The 21,736-nt window shown below is 45.6% G+C and overlaps 1 protein-coding gene across 4 annotated transcripts in view; it reads left to right on the forward strand.

The window, feature by feature from the left end:
- Positions 1-21,736, forward strand: part of astn2 (astrotactin 2) — a 158,886-nt gene that overhangs the window by 108,950 nt on the left and 28,200 nt on the right. For all 4 annotated transcript variants that reach the window (XM_019881725.1, XM_019881727.1, XM_019881726.1 and 1 more), the window contains 3 exons: positions 1,247-1,380; positions 1,776-1,924; positions 16,156-16,297. In XM_019881725.1, coding sequence (XP_019737284.1) covers positions 1,247-1,380; positions 1,776-1,924; positions 16,156-16,297 — 425 coding nt within the window. The remainder of the gene's footprint in view (positions 1-1,246; positions 1,381-1,775; positions 1,925-16,155; positions 16,298-21,736) is intronic.

Below are 21,736 nucleotides of genomic sequence, written 5' to 3' on the forward strand. Positions count from 1 at the left end.
AATTCCCTCATCACATTTACTTGTATTTTCTTCCAAAATTCAGATTTTCAACACGGTGTGCCTTTTGTTTTGTTTTTTGTTTGTTTTTTTGAGAATGCAAGTTATCATTTGTTCGTGCTGTGCATGCCCCCCCCAAAAAAACATTACTTTTGTCTACCTTTGTGCATGGTGACTTTGGCATTGCTCCATCGGCATGAAACAATGGTGGAAATCCACAATAAATTTGTAGTGCGTGCGTTGCCGACCGAGCCAGACAGCCCGGTGGTCTTCAAGAGGCGTTCCTTGCTTTTCCTCATGGTGAACAAAGGAGCGGCTCCTCTTTGTGATTCGATGTCGGGCGCCTGGTACCCGGCGATAATGTTTCTGTGTGTGGCTCCAGTGTCCTATTTTCGTGACTGTGATCAAGCACTTGTCCAAAGTTAAGTTAAGGCCACATAAATAAAAGTGAGTGCTCCATTGATCCAATTGCGTGACAGGGGGAGCCAGAGTGCTTGCGCACTCCCCTGAACTCCCACTGTCGCTCCAGTGGCTCAAAGGGAAGCCCTGACATTATATTTTACTGCCTCGACGGCTCCCATTGGCATTTCACTGCCTTTTAAAGAATGACTGAGCTTCATACATTTCTTTTTTTTTCTATTTTTTTTTTTTTTTGGCTTTCAACCGTTAATGAAGCAGTACAAGGAGACATGAGGAGATGATGTCATCTCCTCACAAACTCCCCCGCTCCTCCCGCCGCCGCCGTAGACAGACGACCACACAAACCTAGACGTCAAAACGGTTGGGGGAGGGGGGGCATTCACACCTCCATCATGAAAGTGTCACTATACGTCTATGATATCTTAAGCGTAAGATGGACGATGTTAGTGAAATGTTCCCCGCTTCCGGTAATTGGGCGCGGTGCAATTGAAAAGGTCCTTTTGTCTACGTGCGCGTGAACTGTGCTTACTATCTCAGTGAGCCCCCATCTGAGCGCCAGACTTTTTTCATAAAGAGAATATTTCTGCACTGAAGGACATTTCGGCTCGTTTCAGGCTTTTCACTTAAATGCCCCTGATTTATTTTTGGAAGCGTGCAAAAGGAAGTGACTGGAGGAGGGCGATCCTATAGGAAGAAGTCTAACGATTCTCATGCTTGTGTGTGTGAGTGTGTGCTCAGACCGTGGGGCAGGTCGGGAGTACACGCCGATGGACAGGCAGTGCATGTTCCCGAAGATAATTGCGTTTCTCTCACCTGTTACCCTTCACAGGCCTTCAAGAGCGCCACAATGAGCTCATACTGGTGTGCCGGAAAGGGCGACGTCATCGATAACTGGTGTCGCTGTGACCTGAGTGCCTTCAGCGGAGACGGCCTGCCGAACTGCAGTCCCCTCAGACAGCCGGTGTAAGTGGGAGGTGATGCCATGCCACCGCAGAACACGCGCACGTGCGAGAGTGATTTTCGAGATGCATGCACGGATGCGCCGTTCCGGGCACACACATCTGGACACAGGGGACAGTTCCCAAAGTCCTCACAGCTGTCAATCAGATCTGATGAGAACATGTTCTCATCCAGGTCCCATGGCTTAAATTCCCCCGGTTGAAAGGGAAATCTCACGTGGCTTTCACCACAGTTTGCTACATAGCGGAACGGCAAACCGTTACAGTACATTTAAAGCAATGGCACGTGATGTAGTGATAATAATTTGAATGCACAGTTGTGTTTGCTTTTATAATACACCTTGATCAATTGGTCACTGTGTTCGATTCCCTCGTCACATGCGTTCTTATTTTCTTCAGCTTGCGCCTAGCTCCTTACCTGGAGCCGTCGAGCACAATGGTAGCCCTGGAGTGGTTGGACGTAGAGCCCGTGATTGGCTGCAAAGTTTCAGACTACATCATCCAGCACAAACGGGTGGAAGACCCCTCCGAGGCCGAGATCTACACAGGTATGAAATTAGACTGGATCGAAAATGATTCGAGCTGAGGACTGTATGAGAAGTCCATAGTTGACCGGAGCCCAAAAAATCTGTGACGAAACCAAACATTAGCATCGAAAATGTAAACAGGCTGTCAGTTTAATTAAAGTGTGGAGACTTACCACATGTTTCTAAACGGTGCGGCGTTGAAGATGATATCTTCGTTATGTCGAGACGATAAGCAGTCGAGTGGACTCTGACGTGATCACTCCGCAATGTTTTGTGCGTCCGTGTTTATGGTCTGGGAATTGATTCGATTCTCCAGAAGGACTTCATATTACTGATCATTATTATTATTTATGTCTTTCAAACTTCTTAAAAATGCCAGACAAAATTTTACAAGCACACCAGCAATTTAGGAAATGAAAGGTTTGACCTTTGGTTAAAATTCAAGTGAAAGTAATACCTCGTCAAGGCAAGCTAATTCTAGAAATCTGGAAAAAGATTTGTCGCATCGTAAATGAACAACCCAAGTCCGGTCGTGCTGATGTTCTCAGCTAAAAAAAAAAAATAGATCAGCGCTAAAATGCTGTAATACTACAAACGGTTTAGGATGACGTACAAAGAACAGAGGATGGAAAGTACAAATAAAGGAAACAACTTTTGGAGCAGACGACCAATTTACACAACAACAACACTGCTGATATTCTCCGCTCTTAAGTGCTGGAGTAGCGCAAAACGGGTTAGCATGACGCAAAACACTAAAAGGTAAACAAAGGTGGAAAAGTTAGCAGTGCTAACAGGTTAGCATGGTAACTCACAGGCCTTTAAGAATAAGAATAAGAAAGTCCCCAAGTCTTGTGTAAATGTTTGTTCATCTGTTTGTGTCCTGCGATTGGCTTGTCCAAAGCGGTCAAAGAAAAGCTTTTTTTTTTCCAATAAATGTGTCACATGTAACAGTGGCAATGCCGCACCATCCACTGTCCAAGAACCCCCTCGACATCTCCAACACCCTGCACTTGAGTAATTTGCACCATATGTGGCTATTTGGTGCGCGTACACCTGCGAATCCCGTTTTTCTTCGTAAGGAACCGCTGAGCGATTCGAACTGAGTGCCTTGCATGAACTTAGATCATCAAAGAAAATGCGGTCCGTGGCACCAACGTTGCTGACCCTCATTTTGCTGCGGAATTGCTAAAATTTGTGTCCTGCGATTGGCTGGTCCAAAGCGGTCAAAGAAAAGCTTCTTTTTTTTTTCCAATAAATTTGTCACATGTAACAGTGGCAATGCCGCACCATCCACTGTCCAAGAACCCCCTCGACGTCTCCAACACCCTGCACTTGAGTAATTTGCACCATATGTGGCTATTTGGTGCGCGTACACCTGCGAATCCCGTTTTTCTTCGTAAGGAACCGCTGAGCGATTCGAACTGAGTGCCTTGCATGAACTTAGATCATCAAAGAAAATGCGGTCCGTGGCACCAACGTTGCTGACCCTCATTTTGCTGCGGAATTGCTAAAGTAGCCGTGGCGCTTCCAAGGATCCGGGAGTGAGTCAGAGGAAGGGCGATAGGAATTGAGTAATATTGGTGTGGAAGGAGTTGGCTTTAGTCATTGAGGAGTATGGACAGGCCATCCATCACCCTTGGGAGGAGTGCTGATGAAGCACGCGGGCCCCAGCAAGGTGGTTGGAAGGGGCAGATGGTGTGGGTGACTCACTCTGCTATGTGCCAGTCACCGCTATAAATCATGTCGTTGCAAAGCATGTAATATAGATTAGACATCTTTATCTTCATTTTTCACATTTTTTTTTCACCCCCCTCTTCCCTTTATGCCGTATGCGATTATACAACACGTTTCTCACGCAGCTCTGGAAAACTAGCGGAATGTTCACCCCCCTCTTCCCTTTACGCCGTATGTGATTATACAACGCGTTTCTCACGCAGCTCTGGAAAACTAGCGGAATGATGCGTTCAAAAAAAAAAAAAAACCTTATGCATGGTTATGAGTGTGAATTTGCATGGAGGAGCAGTTCATTCGGCAAATGGCTTCCATGCGCATGGTCCGCTGTGAATTTTCGGCGGCGACCGCCGTGAAATCGGATGGCCTGACTTTTTTTACGGTAAATGCTGAAAACGGGTACTTGCTCAACGCCGCCATTGTTCTCCGACGCGGGCAGGACAGAGATTGCTGATACATACTTGGATGGCATCGCAGGGGAAGATTTATGAAATAATAGGGGGGCCTCTTAAAATGATGAGATCCTGTTCTCCGGACTCAGCAAATAATGGCGCACGGTGTTGAGATGTATAATTTTCTCACACTTACACGGACTTATTTGGAAATTATTGGATTGGTACTGGCCGATCTTCCTGCTTGGCATTTTCTTGAGGGCTAATCTTCAAGGCGCTTCCTAGGAAAATTGAAGACAGCTTTAATGAAAGCAAAAGCTCGGCGAGAATCTCCGCGAGCCAAGTCGGCCCCGCCCACTTTTCGGACACGGAGCGAAACAACAATTTCACGCCGTCAATCATTCAACATGTTGACTTTGACAGACAAGGAAACCCACATTCCTTGGCTAACCGACTTTCTACCACTGGCCACGAGCGGCCCTTTTTGTTGAGAAATTCTTTGCTCAGGGGTATCTTGGTGGTTTTCTGCAGTTCTTCGTTTTTCCTTGTTCATATTTTCCAAGCCTGCGTGATGATTTCAAGCATTTGGGGCCCTTTCCCTAACATCTAACATCGAAAGGGAGGTTACGCACGCCATAAAGGATTAGTTGCCTGATTTACAGAAATCCATATTTGACAATCGTTCGGAAAAATCCTGATCCAAAGCTTTAGTCGGGGCTAATACTTGGAAGAAAACAGCGTGATGTTTGGGTTTGGCTCATTTGGTGCAACTAAGTTTGGGTCGACTCCTCGCCCCATCACCGGCGCGAGGCGGGGGCCCTCCGATGACGTGTCGCGGCTGCCGGTCGGTGCGGTGTCGGTGGCAACGGGGACGGCCGGCTTAGCCGTGCGTCACTCCGCTCGGAGCCTTTCTGGCTGGCCCAAGGATGGAAATGTGGCGCTGCATTTTTGGGCCATTGATAAAAACATTGATAAGTCCAAGTACCGCGCGGCCCGCAATCCGCAGCTCCTGTCCGGACTCCGCCCCTTGGCCATTTCCATTCGGTGCGAGTCATCAGAGTAGCGTAAAGCCCGAAACAAAAAAAAAAAAAAACATCTCCAATCATTCTATTGTGATTGTGAACAGTTCAAAGTACATTTATAGATAGATACTTTGTAAATAAATAAATACATAAATATGAGCAATTGGTCATTTCATAAGTAGCTCCCGTGCTGAAAAAGTGTGGGCACCCCTGATTTAGTCTAATGTGGCTTTTTTCCCCCAATTTTGAATTAATTTATTTTTTTGACGGGAGGGATTGAAGTTGACCACCAAATTTACTGTCGTCAGAAGCAGACCGTAAATTTCATCACCCGAAACCCGCTGCCTGCATAGCCTTTCTTTCGTGTTGAAAGCATTTGCCTTCGCCACGCTGATAATTTCCACACGTCAAATGATGTCAGCGCCGCAAACTGCTGTGTGAATGTGCACTTCGGAGAGGCCAGCGTCCCCTCTTCAGTCAGTTTTGTCAGAAAGCAAATCTTTCATGATACATCTGATGTGGACTGAAAGAGGAAGTCGGTGCGGAAGTGGCAATTGTGTCTCATTTTGCGCTGTTTCTTGCAGTAACGTTTAGAAGTAGAAAAACAGTCCCGACCCTGAGCCCGCAGTCTCCACTTTGCTGCAGTGTGCCTCTCAGTCCCCTCTGTAATTCACTTTTATTCACGTTCTGACCGATGCATTTGTTGGCAGCGTGGGTTTTTTTTTTTGCACTTTTTCGACTACGAGTAGAAAAACAGCGGTCAAGCAGCCTCACTGTGTCGTGGTCTTATGTCAACGGCGGGAGCAGCGCCTGCCTCCGGCGAACGCTATCTTACTGAGGCGAAGAAACAAAAATGACTTTGAGGTTGGCGAATCGGAGCCAGCTGCACACGCACGTTCATGCAAATGTCAGCGCATGAGTCACGCAGTCAAGAGTGCACCCTTTGAGGAATGTGCACGGAAACGTGTCCGCGGATTCTCGAGCCCTGTTTTGAATGCCAGAGCTGTCTAGACGAGAGTAGCGGGAGGAAATGGTACCTGTCCCCCACTACATGCAGTCCTGTCAAAGGGCTATCAAGAGACAAGCTGAGGTCTAGCGTTGTAACTCGGTGATTGACTGATTAGATGTATACTTTTGAGTGCGCCCGCCCCCCCCTCCTCTCTCCCTCCCACACTGATTCAAACGATTGAACAAGCGTCTTTTTCAAACTCGTGTTTTTTTCCATGTGTCACAGCTTCCTGCGTGAATGAATGCAATCATCCAAGTCCTTTGGTGTCTCGCCGGTGAATGCGATGTGTTCTAAAGGCAGCATCCCCCCAAAAAATGCCGCTGATGCGACTACCTCCTGTTTGATCCGAACTCCAGGATATTTTTTTTTTCTTCTTTTCATGTGTCTGCTCATGTCATTGCCCGGCACTGGGCTACGTCGCTAAGTGCAGCGCGCATCCGCGGTGATCAGCGCCACTCGCAGTCTGGACAAATCGTGACGATGACGTCCCTTCACCTTTGCACACAGACGCACAAATTCGCAACGTGGAACACAATCCGTCCCGTGTCGCTGATTTTAAAAATATTCTCCCACTAATCATGATTATTATATAATAAATAATTAGGTAAACTGATTGTCATACCCTCACTGACTGTACAGCAAATGATGTCAGTAACTTGTTTCCATTTTTTCCAGTGTTCAAAGAGAAGTTACCGTCTGCGTCACGAAATGCAATAAAAGTCGCAGAAACCTACGCACCACTCACTGATTGATGCTCATCATTAGCCATTATGCACTTAGCTACATTTTTATTTATGGAAGCATCTGCTTGGTAAAATCAATTTTTTTTCTGGCTAAGTGAACGCTAAATTGTTTTGGATCAGATTGCACTGAGCAGCCAGTTGCTTTCACCATGGTGGAGTAAGTTTTCCGGACTTCTGGCCATCAGCTGATTTTTCTAAATGACCACAATGCTTTGCAAAAAATCCACAATATTTTCAACTAAATTCACATGTTTGCACACTGTTCCACCCAACAACCGTGATCATCCCCCGCACCTCTTTAGAGATGGTCCACAGAGAGGCTGTGGCCATCTTAGCGAGGAACAATCGACCCGTCCTTGTAGAAAAGCTGAAGGTGAGGACAGTGTGTGGCATTAGGCAGTCATCTTGCCTGGACCAAACCACGAAGAAAGCGAATGTTTGAGCAGTGAAGTACAGATGCTCAGGAATGTGGAAAGGCACGGCATAGAGACAAAGGGCGGGGGGAAAAACTACGGCGGCGAGAGCGTTTGATGCGCCCATCGTGCAATCTTAAAAATCGATACAACTACAGAGGAGGTGCTGTTTAAAAAAAAAAAAAAAAAAAACACTCAGAATGGATGATAATAAACATTTGTTTGATCATCGGATCCTGTTGATTCATAACGTAGTACCGCCCTCCGGAGGTCATTTTCGTCAAAATGCGCAGACCCTGACGTAACGAAAAAAACACGTTTGGAGCCAGGCGTTAGATTCAAAGCAGACAGAGAGGGATCACCTGTTCCCACAACTGTGGCGAGAGGAACACTGACTCACAGAGATGAAGTGCAGGTGAAGATGAGGTCAGCGCAGATGGAAGTCGATCATCCCAAGTGCCGAATAAAAGCAAATGTAAAGGTGAGTTGTGATGGCATTTACGGTCTTCAAATATGATAACTCATCCCCCTTTGGCATGTAAATTGTGACTCGCTGATTCACAGCGTGCACTCTCCAGTGAGTGTGCCGGGGTGTGTAAAAGTGAAAGGACTCCATACATGAGCTGTGTTTGAATAGTTTGAGGGGAAAAAAAAAAAAAAAAAACGTCAGCCCGCCCTGTTTCTTCCTGTGTCAAGGAAAGGGAGATAAGTCATTTGGGGCCCGGCTTCCAGCGCCGACTAAGGTCGACCGCAGTGTGTTCCAGGAGGCTGATCAGACAACAAACGATTCACTCTCACTGGAAATAATGTGAATGGATTTAATCAGTTCCAGGGTCTCTTTGTTGAGGGGTTCGGCTTGTGTCTGGTGATGGAAAAACGAAAAAAAAACACAAAAAACGGGTGATTGCCTTTATGATTAGGATTGACTTTTTAATGAGCATGCCGAGCAGACAGGTTTGTACCAAACCGCGGCATCATTTGGGCTTTGTCATCACCGATAACCTTTTGGTTGGGGTGGTCGCGTCATGACCCCCCCGCCCCCAAAAAAAAAAATCCAGCTGATTATTTTGATGCTCACTGAGCTGAAATCCTGTGTGTGTGTTTGTGAGCCCATGTGCGGGTATGTGTACGCACGCACCCATCATTTTGATCAAGGATTGTTGTCGGATTATTGTTTACTTTGGCGTATTGAACTGAGCGCGAAGCGTGACCGTGTGTCTAATTTGCTCAAGTGGAATTGGCGCTCCAATGTTGACTGAAAGAGTAGTCAGCACTCAGGACAGAGATCCTACCGCGAGGTCACAGTAAAATCAATTCTCGGCTCTTTGATCCTCATAGTTTCCCTCCTTTAGTACAGTTGCTTCTCGAGTAAGTACGGTGCCTTAGTATCGTGATTCCAAATATTTTTTTAAATAGAGTCTATGTTTCCTGTTTCCTCCAGGACTACTTTCCCCCCTTAAATATCTCTTTGGGAGTGCTCTCGGGAGAGACCCAAATCACTGGGTCTTACTTTGACGGCCTCTAGATGGCACACCAAGTCAGGGGCGGCGTTCACCGAGCGGCCACTTGAATGAGCAGCCCTGATTTATGAGTGTCAGGTTGGGCTTTCATCCACATTGGCACGTCAAAGCAACTTGGATACAAAAGTCGAAACTGGTCATCGGATCATACACACGCAAAAGCTGTCGAACTTTTTCCTTTGCAAATGACCATAAATTGGCATTTTTAGGCATCGGCCTTTGAAACCGCTCTTCAAATTGTCAATCAATTTCCAAATATGAGCTCAATGTTGATTGAACGGCGGTACGCAGGCCAATCGAGAGAAACTCCGCAGGTCCTAAAGCGTCCGCTTTGCAAATGCAGAGAAAACACCTCGCACTGTTATTGCCCCTGCAGTTTGTTTTGCAGTCAATTGCGTGTTATGTTTTGGCTGCATGGGAATGATTAGCCTCTTACCTAGTCTGTAACGTCAGATGTCTGTATTTCCTCTCTCTCTCTCTCTCTCTCTCTCTCTCTCTCTCTCTCTCGCTCATGGTGAGTTCCCAAAAGGAAAAGGGAAGGTGCCAAAATCGTTTGGAAAAGTGTCTAATAAAACGCTTTAGTGGAAGGCGCCTCGTATACGTGACGAATGTGGACAAGCTTCTGGCTTCCGTCATCACCTTTGCTCAATGCCATTGTTTTGTCAGCCGCTAATTCGGTGTCCTTATATCACACTTTGGCCCAGGCGACACTTTTATGTCCGCACACGTACGCATTTTTTAATACTAATTAAAAACTTATGGGCCCATTTTGTGTGTGTTACATTTGCATGAGACTTGAGTTTTTTTTTTTTTGCTGGTCACTGTAAGGATTGACAGGAAGTGTGAAGCGGTCGTACGAAAATGTAGGAAAGCCGCAGTCAGTGGGGAATAACGGGCAGGAGAAAAGAGGTAGCAGAACTGGAGGCGACTCAGGAATGATGTCATCTCACACCCGCAAATTTTTGCAGCGCAAAAACAGGACCGACCATTTGATCTTTGCACTTTCCTCTTGCCATTTCCAGCCAGACATGCCCGTGACATTTGGAACGTCTCTTCTCGTTTCCTCATGTTCCGAGCAGGTATCCCGCTCGCCTCGTTTACGTAAGCGCGGCGTCATTGCACAATTGCGTCGATAAGCCCTCATTCAAAGAGATTGAATTATGGAGAGATAACCGACGTCCTTGAGCGCGGGTGCAGATAACAGATTGGAGTGACACAGCTGACTCTCTTTGTTTTGTTAATTAAAGATGACCTCATCGCTAAAAATGGATGCCGTGCACCTCCTCATCACGAGCCTCGCCATCAGCAGATTGCAGATCGCAGGCAGGGGGCCAAGGGGTTTCTGCATTCCCTCTCTTCCCCGCCTATACCGCCCCCCCCCCCATTCTTTCCCATTTTTATCTCCTCACAGACACGCCGGTAGCGTTGCTTACCTTTTTCAATGCTCACTCCGTCATACAGCCTATAGAATTTGACAAGTCCCGCGTGGTATTCATTAGTGTTTGTTCTGGGCCAGTTACAACAGCAGCGATGAAAGAAAAATCTTTGAACGTGATGAATCCGACACATGACTTATGTTGATCGATAGCGAAACGCATTTGCGCCGGCACAAAGCCTGATTCATTTTGCCATTTGGAACATAAATAGTCGTAAGGCATCCTTCAGGATGACTTGGCGGTAATACACAAGAATATACCAGCTGGACTATGAGAGAATCTCAATTAAAGTTGATGGAACATTGCATTTTTGTCAGAAAGTTTCGATTATATTTTTATTTTTTTCCTTACAAAGTGCTTACTAGTTGCCCATACATCAGAATGAATGAGTTGCCGTACTAAACCAAAAGCGATAAATCCTTCCTGAGTATGGACTATTGAATCCACTTCGATAAAAGTGCATGTTGACCGTATTCCAGATTCCAGATGCTCCCCGAACTCAGAAGACTTCTTCAATCATGGCGTCTTTTTTAATACCTACACCCCTAGACTGGGCCGCAAGTCAATTGCAGGGCAAATGGCAAATGGATGGGGCATTAAGTGGAAATCAATCCCACTGCAGCGCCGCTGTCTGCTATGTTAACCACTACATTACAGATGAAAACACTTTTATGGACCAAATCATTCATTCTCTAAAGCGCTCGTCCTTGGTCGCGAGTGAGCCGGCGTCTATTTTCCAGCTGACTTTGAGCAAGAGGGCACGCTACACCCTGGAGTGATAGCTCGCCAATCAGAGTGCCCATCTCGGAAAATAAATCTCTGATCTAACCTGGCAAGAGCCAAATTGATCGATAATGTGAATCACTCAAAGTGAAACCCCGATTGTTGCAGAACGCGACATTACGAGATCCCCGTTGTCACTCTCGATATTGTAATTGCCATCGTCCACTTTTATGCAACGATGGGACCCAGACTGGCGCGAGTGGCTCAAATGTTTGGAGGCGGAAGAAAAGAATACAGTCCGGAGGATAAGTGGAGCGGAATATGTATTTGCGAGCCCACTTTTAAAAGCACAGTAACGCGAAGACCGATGATAATGACAACCAGGCCGTTGAACGATGGAGCTGTCGCGGTGCCGGCCAAAGAAGCTTGGCTGCCTTTGACGAGCAATTAATTCCTATCAGTAGTAGATTTTCACGACATATTACACAGCACGCTCAAGCAATAAACATCAACGTTTGAGCCAAGAATAAGTCCAAGTCGGATCTTGAACATCACGTGTGTCCCGTTCGGTCTTTTGTTTGAGGTTGATTATTTTGCCCTCCCTGCATTCCTCATGAAAATTCAAAAGGAAACAAACGTTTTCCACCCCCCCAGCAACGCAGGTTTTATTGCGCGTGTAAAGCCGTGCAAGGAAATACAAATAAAATCTTTTGACATACTCCACCAAAGAAAATAGATCAATAAATACACTTTATTCGTGCTGGACATGCTGTGTTAAAAAACGCAAAACTGCAATTTATTGCCAATATTTTATCGAGATCGGGTTCGGTTTTCGCTATGTTCTGTGATTTATTTTAAATGCGGGTAGTCAAACTATACTGTAAAGAACATAAATGCGGTTTTTGCTGCCATTTTTCAGGAGCCAAACTGAAAGAGTTATACCCTTTTTCTATGTATGCAAAAGGGCTATTTAGTAGAGTTTTACTTTATTTGGAAGATCTTGGGGCAGGTGTCAGACAATGACTCAGTATCTCTTAGTGCCGTAGTATTTCCCTGATGATCTGCAATGCATCTTCGTCACAAAGGTTTAGCGTTGCCTCGGTCAATCATTGCGGCCTGTGGATGTTGGTCCACTTTTCATTTGTCCACTCAAGTCGGTTAAGGCAGCAAACTGGAGCCAGGTCAAGACCCAGATGAGGACGACCTCCATACAGACGGGCATCTGTGAAAATGGTTTCTGTCAGTTTGTGCTGAAAGGATTTGCTTATGCCAACGGATTGTCGCAGCAGTTGCGCAGGGGGCTCGAAGAAAATCTTGCCGGTAAGAGTCGTACAGTACAGAGGCACTGAAATGAAAGTTCTTGGAAAAAAATTGAAAAGCAAATCTTTGGACATCGAGGCAGAAAACTGAAACACTGAAAATAATTATAATACATTAAAGACACACACACACACACACACACACACACACACACACACACACACACACACACACAAAAAAAACCCAAACAATAATACCGTATTTTCCGCACTATAAGGCGGAGAAGCTGACAGTGCGCCTTATAATCCGATGTGCTCTATATATGTGTCAATATTCATATTTCGTGGACGTAGTATTTTAAATGTTCTTTCTGGAAAGCACTTTGTTACAGCAGCAGCGGTCGTGAAGGCGCTATATAAAGAAAGCTGTATTGTAGTCCCTTTAGCGTAGCTCCATCTAGTGGATTCATGACGCAACCGCAGCCATGATTGTAGCTTCTATTCAATGTGCGTTATCATGCGGCGTGCCCTATATATGAAAACAGTTTTAAAATAGGCCGTTCATTGACGGTGCTCCTTATGCTCCGAATCGCTTTATAATGCGGAAAATACGGTAATACCAAAATTACTCTGCGAGATCAACATCTGCACTTTGCCAAATTTGTCTAATGACAGCTCTCGGCTTTCTTCCGTGCGACGCGAACGTTTTCACTTGGCTTTCTGCAAAATATACGAGATGCACGTAAGTGGATGCAGTGCTTCGTGAAATATGTGCTGTGCGCATATATGTGTTGCTTATGTTTCTTTTCTGCTCATTATTTGTAATTGGTGCTTTCCTGACTGCAGCTCCCTTTGCGCACGATGCCGTCCAACTGAGACCGACTTCTCTGAATTTCCTTCCCATCCGTTTTCTTTGCTGCATCGTGTTTTGTGATGGCAGTTTGCCAGGACTTTCCTTGTCTTCTCACTACATTTGGGCTAGTCTGAGTCAGGCATTTTTTTTTTTTTAAATATACAAATATGTTTAATTTGACAGAATCACATCCTAAACTTGAGCATCCACCCCCTACATGTTCTCCCACTAAAACTCCCTGTGACGAGCTTTCATTTGTTCCCCTCTGCGCCTGCAAAAAAGATCCCTTGGCATGGGCTTTTTTGTAATCGCCATGTAAGCCGGAGAACATGCAAAATGGCTTTTACCGTAATGCAATTTCAGGAGCTGTAATTTTTGCCAGCTGTGTGCTGTTTTGGCTTTTTTTTTTTTTTTTTGGTGGGGGGGGGTATTGATAGAAAATGTTGACCACAGGCACACCATAATATGCCTATTCCTTGGCTTTCATTTGCTTTTCGACCAAAGATTTTTTTTTTCAATTTGACTTCTTTTAGTGTATGAGAGCCATTGAAAACTGCCAGTTTGGAAAGCACTCGATGAGTTACCACACTTGTGGGCCGTGTTCGGGTGCCAGCTAACATTAGCATTAGGTTTTTCTTCTCATGTATACCAAATATCATGTCTTCATGCCTTTCCGTACATTGTGTAGACTTTGTGTAGACTTGATGTGGAATGACAATAATCGATTGCCCTTGAACAGTGTTGTGACCGTTGAAATTATATCGTGTGTTGTAACCTTGTGGCGAGTCAACATTAGATGTTGAAAAGCTTCCCAATTGTATTTTTAAATCATCCACACTTCAGTATTGTTTCTTTCGGTGTGGCTTCAATTTAAGTCCCATTTCACGATATTGTGTGGCTGTTCCATTGCCGACTTTTCAGCGACTATTGATTTATCTGTCGCTAGTTACAACACCACTCGCTGATTAGTTGCAGATGCCACTCTGTGTGTGAAACAAGTAAGGCCTGGGAATTAAAGTGATGTTTTGGGTTTTTTTTTTTTTTGTTTTTGTTTTTGTTTTTCGTTCATACTGCATGTTCAAGGGAAAATTAGTTCCCCAGAATCCGCCCAGCATCATTGAAAGAAAGTACTTTTCATCGTTCATCATCCGCATATAAATTAATGATACAAAATGGAGACACCCCAATCCAATCGACAACAAAAATGAGATTTTATAGGTCACAAAGTGACCAAATAATACAAAGTTATAAATATCTTGTCAAATGGAAGAGTCAGAGCTTAATTTTATATCACACAGTGTTACGTTTTGTTGTGTTTGTTTGTTTGTTTTTTAATGTATGAGTCATCTGATTGGGACTCGGTATCAGTAAGATCCTTAAAACCAAAGACTCGGACTTAATACAAAACACGGCCGTGCATCCATTTTTGGATGGGCTGCTCTAGATTCGACTTTGAATCCTACAACTCGTCTGCGATACGCCAACATCAAGTTTTTATTCTGTTTTGGAATAAATGAACTGGAAACGATTTGATATCCAAGATCACTTTTTGGATGCAGGATTGAGGCAGGAGGTAAAATGATCTTCCATATTTGATCCTCATTTTGGTTCGCTTCTCATAAAGTGGCATTTACCGAATGCCAAAAGTACATTTCAAGTGTGGTCATGATGGTACATGCGATACTTTCGCTTTCGACCCAGGGAATGCGCTGGTTTGGTTCTCTCAGACAGAGCTTTTGAGTCGAAGCAAACATCAAGAGCGTAAACGGACGATCATACGCTAGCCGCCTCAAGCTTCACTGAGCGACGTGGTCAGCTCAATGAATCTGATCCCGTCGTTTTGAAAACGCCGTATTTTCTCCTTGAGCGTTACACGACCGTTGACGGCGAACTGCATGATATAGAGCACACGAAAAGCAGAGGGAAGACAGCCAAACCATCAATGAGCTCCATCCTGCTCCAACCAGATTGAACAGATGCCATGTGGACGGGCTTACGCAAGAGGAACATGAGTCAGTCGGCTTATCAGTGGATTTATATGGGTCAAGAGTATGTGGTAATGACGTATATTCACTTAGGCCCATCCTGAGTGGCTTTTGCTCCTGCAGACAGGCATTACTCTCATTATTGAAACGCCGATTGACATCATTCACCCTTCGCGCGGCGTCATCGGCGCATTCGTCACGCTTTCTTCCCTCTCATTTTTTTTTTTTTTCCCACTTCCCCCTCAGCTTTTGTTCACGCTGCGCTTGGCCATCTTTTGCTCTCTTTTTGGAAACGGTCGTCCACTTGTCATTCTTTTAATGAATGAATTGAGATATCGTGCACTTTATACAAGTATGAGAAAAAATGTTTTTTTCACCACAATTTCGTTGTTCCCAAGACCAAAACTGGATTTGCTATCCAAAACCAGTTGGAATTTCTAAGAGGGTCCATTCACATAATGGATGTACCGGTACTGTACTAATATCTGCCGCAAAATATGACTAGCATGCAGTCTTGAGACACGAATTCTAAAGGCCAAACCTTCGAAAGAGGAACAGCACGGGAATGCATTTTAGGAAATTCTTCTGTATACTCGTGTTTCTTTCGACAGAAAGGTCAAATCACTCATCGGTGGAGTTCTTTTCCGTCCCTTCTCGAACTTCTTTCTTTGTGGGCCCGCCGGCCAGATTAGACTTGTGTTTACGAGTTGGCACTTGTATTCTAAACTCCAACGAAGCTGCCCTTTGCCAGTGTGTAGAAAGACTTCGAAATGTAACCTTTTCGGAGCTTTTCAACTGTTTTGATAGCTCCCACCTTTCCATCATCCCGACCAGCTCTGGAAAATAGCAATGTGGGTTTGCTCACACACCCCCCCAAAAAAAAAAAAAAAAGTTGCCTGCCATCCTTATTATATGACCAGAAAAAGTCAGCATGGTTGCAAATGATTACCATTCAGTTATATGTGTCTGTTTTTAAAAAATGGATAGAGTGTATACTTACAACCATGCCTCAAAATTATTCAGAAGCAGGCCACATTTGTTTGAATTGGTTTTTCAGTATTTCATATCGCGTTGACCTCAGCGAAGAAAATGTCTGCGAATCTTTCTCGCAGGGACTCTGCTTCATTTTTTACTAACCTTCTGTCCGATTCCATCTCCCCTCCCAGGCGAAGTGCTGAGCTTGTTGGATGATCTCTTCTCGGGTTTGGGATCACCCTGCGTTGTGCCCGGTAAGAGGAGTGGCGAACATCCCCACGTGCTGCTTTATTCCGTGGTTTTCAAGTGCCTGGAGCCTGACAGTCTCTACAAGTAAGTTGGATGAAAAACTAATTATCCCGTTTTGGTGTTTTCAATTTTTGGTGTTTGGTCATGTGTGTGTGTGTGTGGGGGTGGAAATTATTCACTCGGTTCTTTTGAAAGAGTTTGAGCAGTATGGACCAAGGTGATCCTGACCAGGTCCTGGCGATGCTTCAGTCAACTCACTTGCCATGTTGAACAAATCCAAATTCTGGGAGGTGTTTACGATGTTCTTCTACCGTTAGCCAAGAGTTTTTCGATACAGGTTTCGCTTCCAGCTGCAAAAAATGTTGGGCGACACTAAAGTAACTATTTTCAAAGAAAAACATCTTCGCCCAGGCTCGGTAAACGTGAACGAGATGGATATTTGAGAGTGAAATTGGGATCTGTTTTAATTCCAGAAAAAAAAAAAAAAAAGGGATGCAGCAGAATTCTGGTGCAATAATCCAAAAAGAGAGGAGCACGGCTGGGAGGAGGCCGCGCAGACGTTTGGCGAGGAAAACGGACAGTGAAGATCTTCGGCAACTCTTTCGCCCGGTCTCCGGTTTGCCAAGCAAACGTCTGAAGGAGATCAGAGCAAACTGGACACGCTTCAGTTTGACTCCCCTCTGTACCTCCGAGGTAGTCGTAAATAGAAGGGTGGAACTGTCTCTTATCGCTGTCTGAGCGGTATTTCATCAGATCCCTACGAACGGCGGGGTTTCTCAGACCTTATGCAGGCTAAGCCGTGAACTCCAAAAGCAACAACCTCGCTCGAGCATCCTACTGTGAACGCCACTCGATACTGAAACAAGAACGGACACCATCGTCTTTGCGGTCGTATTGAATATTCTGCAACGATGTGCTGCCGGGGGACAATGGTAGGGGCGTCTGGGAAATGATGGAGGAATCTGCTCTGCGCTCACTGAACGCCAAGATCGCAAAACATCCATCACTGAGAGTTCTTCGTGGACTCAAGTCAACGAGGGCGGCATCGTGGCAACGACGTGATTAGCCGTGGGGTGGACTGGAAACTCTACGAGGGTGTTCCTAGCCTCTCGCCAAATGTCAAACTTTGTATCGAGTTGTGGTTTTTTTTTTTTTCCCCTGGATTCATTGCAACACGCAGTTTAAGTGTATAGGACGGAGGACGGCCAGTCGAGTGTCAACAGGCGCTCGCCCTTCTCGCCTCGAGTAGACGTCGTCCACGTGTGGTTGTTGTGGCTCTCACTGGAAGCATTGATTCTTTTGTTTGGTGGCCTCGGTCTATTTTGAGAAGCTGAGATGCAAATAACTGATTTGAATCGGCTGGAACGGCGTTGTCTTAAATGATAGCGTGCGCACGGCCGTAGGGTGCCGAAACATGACATCAAAGTCATACAGTTGGGGAAGAAAATTCATGTACGAATACAAAACCCGAATTTCAAACCTCGCCGACTTTCCCGAAAGGCCCCGCCCGGCATGCTCGTGAGGATCGGCGGATTCGAAAACGGATGGATTTTGGCTGCATGACTTTCCCAAATGTCTTGTCAGTAGATGGAAATATTTGTTGGGTTAATCGAAAGAAATCTGCCTTCTACTTAGGTGAACTTCCAAAACGGGGTTAATTTCAAACTGCCCTGTTATCTTTGTTTACGCATTCTTCACAGCATTGTCACGGCCTGATAAGGGCCGAATTTTCGTCAAAATTACGTCTGAGGGCACATGTGTGCGCGGCAAAACGCACTCGTCTCAATCAAGTAGCCAGATCAAACCTCCACTGGAATTGGCATCAGACTCGATCGTTACCGAGGCTGCTGCGGCAGCAGACTTTCGTTTGCCATGGCGACAACATCAGACTCATTTTCTCACAACAGTAAAGAGTCGGTTTTGTTGAAGTCATTTGATCCGGCCATCAAAATGAATGAATTAAATGCTTGAGAAACATGCAGCACTTTTGCATCGGAAGTTCGAAACCTGAACCTCTGCAAACATTTTCAAAACTGCACGCTGAAAGTCATTAGCAAGAAGGAAAATCCTTTCCAAACCAACAACAACGGTTGCCCAGTAAATGTGCTCAATGTAGTCAATTCTGATCTCTAATCCGCCTGCGGTGACAATGAAGATGAACACAAAGCTGTCGATGCCGGCAGCCTGTGGAGCTCATTATACGACCCATCGTTTATTATTTTCACAAGTCACAAGGCTTCTTGACTCATGAATCATTCATCCTCCCAAAATGTGTCATTGATTGATGGCTTTGTATACCTCCCATTTGTTTTTTGACTGCGTGCATTGTTGGACAATGTCCTCATCTCCTGCAAACTGCCCAACATCTTCCTGATTGCTCCTCAGCTGCTTCTAATTGTCGACCAAAGTGAGTCTCCAGACCAGACAGTCCATTTGTTGGAATTCCTTTGCCACCCCATCCATCTTATTGTTGGCCTGCGTGAGCCGCCCCCGTGTCCTTTTGTTTCTCCACCCCTGGTCTGTCAACTGTATAGCAGGGATACGATACAAAAAGAGCCAAATATGTTTTTTTGGGTTTTTTTTTTTCTGTTACCTGCTTTGGATTGGTAAAAGACCCAAACGAGTTTGCATGATTTGAAGGGATCGCGTCAAATATTCTGTGCCGGTTGTTGCATAAGAGGACTCACCCTCCACCTAGCAAAAAAAAAAAAAAAAAAAAAGGCCAGAAAAGGTCAGATGTTAGTTCTTAAATGACCCATACAATGTTTCCAAGGAATGACTCATGAGCATTTGGAGGATAGCGTTCATTATCTGTTGTCCACGCTCTCTCGCTCTCTTTCTCTCTCTCTCTGTCTCCTGGGCAGTACATCAACTCTCTTGTGCCTCCATTTCCTGATGCCTCCTGTTTCCTTTTCTACCCCATCCAAAACGTAACGAGCGGATGGATGGCCATGTCAAACAGTTGTCGAAAAAAGTGAGCAGGTATCGCCCGTCCCTTGCACCGTCGGGTCGGATTCCGAGCGCAGGCCCCGGTTTTCTATGCCAAAGAAGTGAAAGCCAGTCATTGAAGAAAACCAACGCGGCGCAACTATACTCTCTGCTCAATCTAAATTTTTGCACTGTGGATTTTGAAGATGCTGTCACTGTTATTTTGGGCTGTGATGCTGCTGCTGATCTGCAAGATTTGAGGATTTCCAAGCAGTCAGATATTCTCAGCTGCCACAAATTCTTGCGGCTGTGAGAAACAATTCTACGCAGCTCGGATTGATTTGTGGGCTGGCTCGACTAATATGCGTCCAAACTGCTGATGTCATGGAAAAGGCGTCCCCTTCTTGCCCCGGCGTCCCACCCGCGTGCCAAAAATACTGCCCTAATTGATCCTCTCTCCCTTGCTGTCACTTTTGTGCCAGGCATCCTCTCCCGTCGGCCTTTCTTGTCCTGTCATCTCTTGCTCGGACATACCTCGACTGTCTCGTTAGATTACGGGGAAACTGCTCACTTTAATGGCATTTGCACGCTAATCCGACATTTGTCTGCCTTGTTGCTTGCTGAGCTTTCACCTAACTACGGCGCAAGGTCACAACCAGCCAGATGCCAGACCAGTGTGTGTGTGTGTGTGTGTGTGTGCGCTTGCGTGCAATTTTTATTATTCTACCCGTGGGGTCTAACAGGGTTGCTGGTGTGTCGTGGCATCTTAAGGTCATACCTGTGTGTCCTGGCATGTGTGTGTTAGGTAAATGACTTATACCTGTGGGATCTGACAGCTTCGCGGGGACCGAAAGTGTTGCACCAGACAAGCCGCCTCTTTAAAGTGTGTGTGTGTGTGTGTGTGTGTGTGTGTGTGTGTGTGTGTGTGTTTTCCTGACTTTGCTCTTTTTCAAGGACACATTTGGCAGTAAAGAGCAGCTAGTTTGCAGGGGAGCTTGTTAAATCGGGGACAAAGGCCAAGTTCGCTGTTAGTGAGGAAACGGCTGCCTTTTGGGGTCAAGGTTAGAGTTCGTTTGTAGTCGCCTGTGATTATGTTTACGTCTATTACGTCTATGTAACATACCCCCTGAAAAAGTGTGTGTGTGTGTGTGTGTGAGGGGGGTGGGGGTCAAGTGAGGGTGGGTGACCACCGAGGTTTGTGTGCGCCTTGCCAATTTTCATACTTGTTTGACATTCTCGTGGAAGGCCAGACCAAGTTTTGGCTTCTTTGTGCTCCCAGGCGATCTTTATCATCATCGAACACCCTGTTTATTCGACCGCCTGTGCCGCCTCTCAATGCATCTCAAGAATGAAACCGGAGCCGGCTGCCAAAAACAAGTTCCTTCTCGGTGATACGCGAATGAAGCTCAAAAATGTTTCCCCTCCATTTCCACAAAATATGTTAATGTCTTTGCACAATGAGCAGTTATCCCACTCTTGTCTCAAAGCAGCAAACAAAAACATCGACGCAGTCGAGTCCCCGGAGAGGCTTTAAAATCCTGGCAGAAACTATTTTATAACTGCACATAACAACCTTGTAATTGCCGTTGGGGTGTAGACTGAAGCCAACTTTTAAAACGCAGCTATGAAATGTTTGGCAAACATAGATGCTGGGTTGCCTTGATGAAATGTCTCCCTCGTTATAATGAAGTCGACTTGAATCGAGTCGAAGAGAATAGGCCCGTATGTTCGAGGTTTACATGAGCAGCGGTGTATGTGGCAACTGCGCGCGAATAATAATCCCTATAATTGCGGATGTGAATGGCAAGTCTTACGTGACGTACGCACGTGAGCGCAGACGGCGCTGGCGGGGGTTTGGGGGTCGGGGGAGAAACGTCCCCCTCACGTTCATCAAGACCATGATCCATTTTCTCCATTTTCCTCACGTAAGGTGACAAAAATCTCTGGTCTAAGAATAGACTCTCGTGGAACCCCCTGCACGTGAGCTTCGTACGCTCGGACTTCTGACGACCAACCGACACAAAGTCGTCCCCCATCCCTGCAAAGTAAGATTTGAACCAATTTCAAAAAATTTCCACAAAATCCCTCCCACTGTTCTCATCTCTCGGTGCAGTTTTAAGGCTGTGAAGCACTGGGAGGACGCGACTCATCCGTTACAGTCTTTTGAGCTCTAAATTCCCACTCTCGGTGGAATTTGAACTCACCATCGCGAGTCTTCTCGCGCTGTAAAACATTCGCCATTCTCTCGACATGAAAATTTCCCAAATGAATTTTTCGAACATTTCTCCTTACGCTCCTATCTCACTGAGCGCTGGACATTTCCCGTCAAGGCTCGCGGAAGGTCGCAAATGAAATGAAACTAGCAGCCTTAACGATCGGCGGTAGAGTGACACCTAGACACGGATAAATCAGCGGGGCTTTTGATGGCGTTGGCTACTTGGAAAAGTCGAGCCAACCTCATTTTGTCCCGCCTTTGTGTCGTGTACCCATCTGTCCATCTGCATGTAATACTGCGGCCATGTGATTTAAACAAGCTTACAATTGTTTCTGCCGGGCAGAGGAGCCACCAAAACCCAAAGTTATGGGGGCGGGGGG

Source organism: Hippocampus comes, unplaced genomic scaffold (genome assembly GCF_001891065.2).
Source record: "Hippocampus comes isolate QL1 unplaced genomic scaffold, H_comes_QL1_v1.1 scaffold523, whole genome shotgun sequence".
In the NCBI taxonomy this organism is placed as follows: Eukaryota; Metazoa; Chordata; class Actinopteri; order Syngnathiformes; family Syngnathidae; genus Hippocampus; species Hippocampus comes.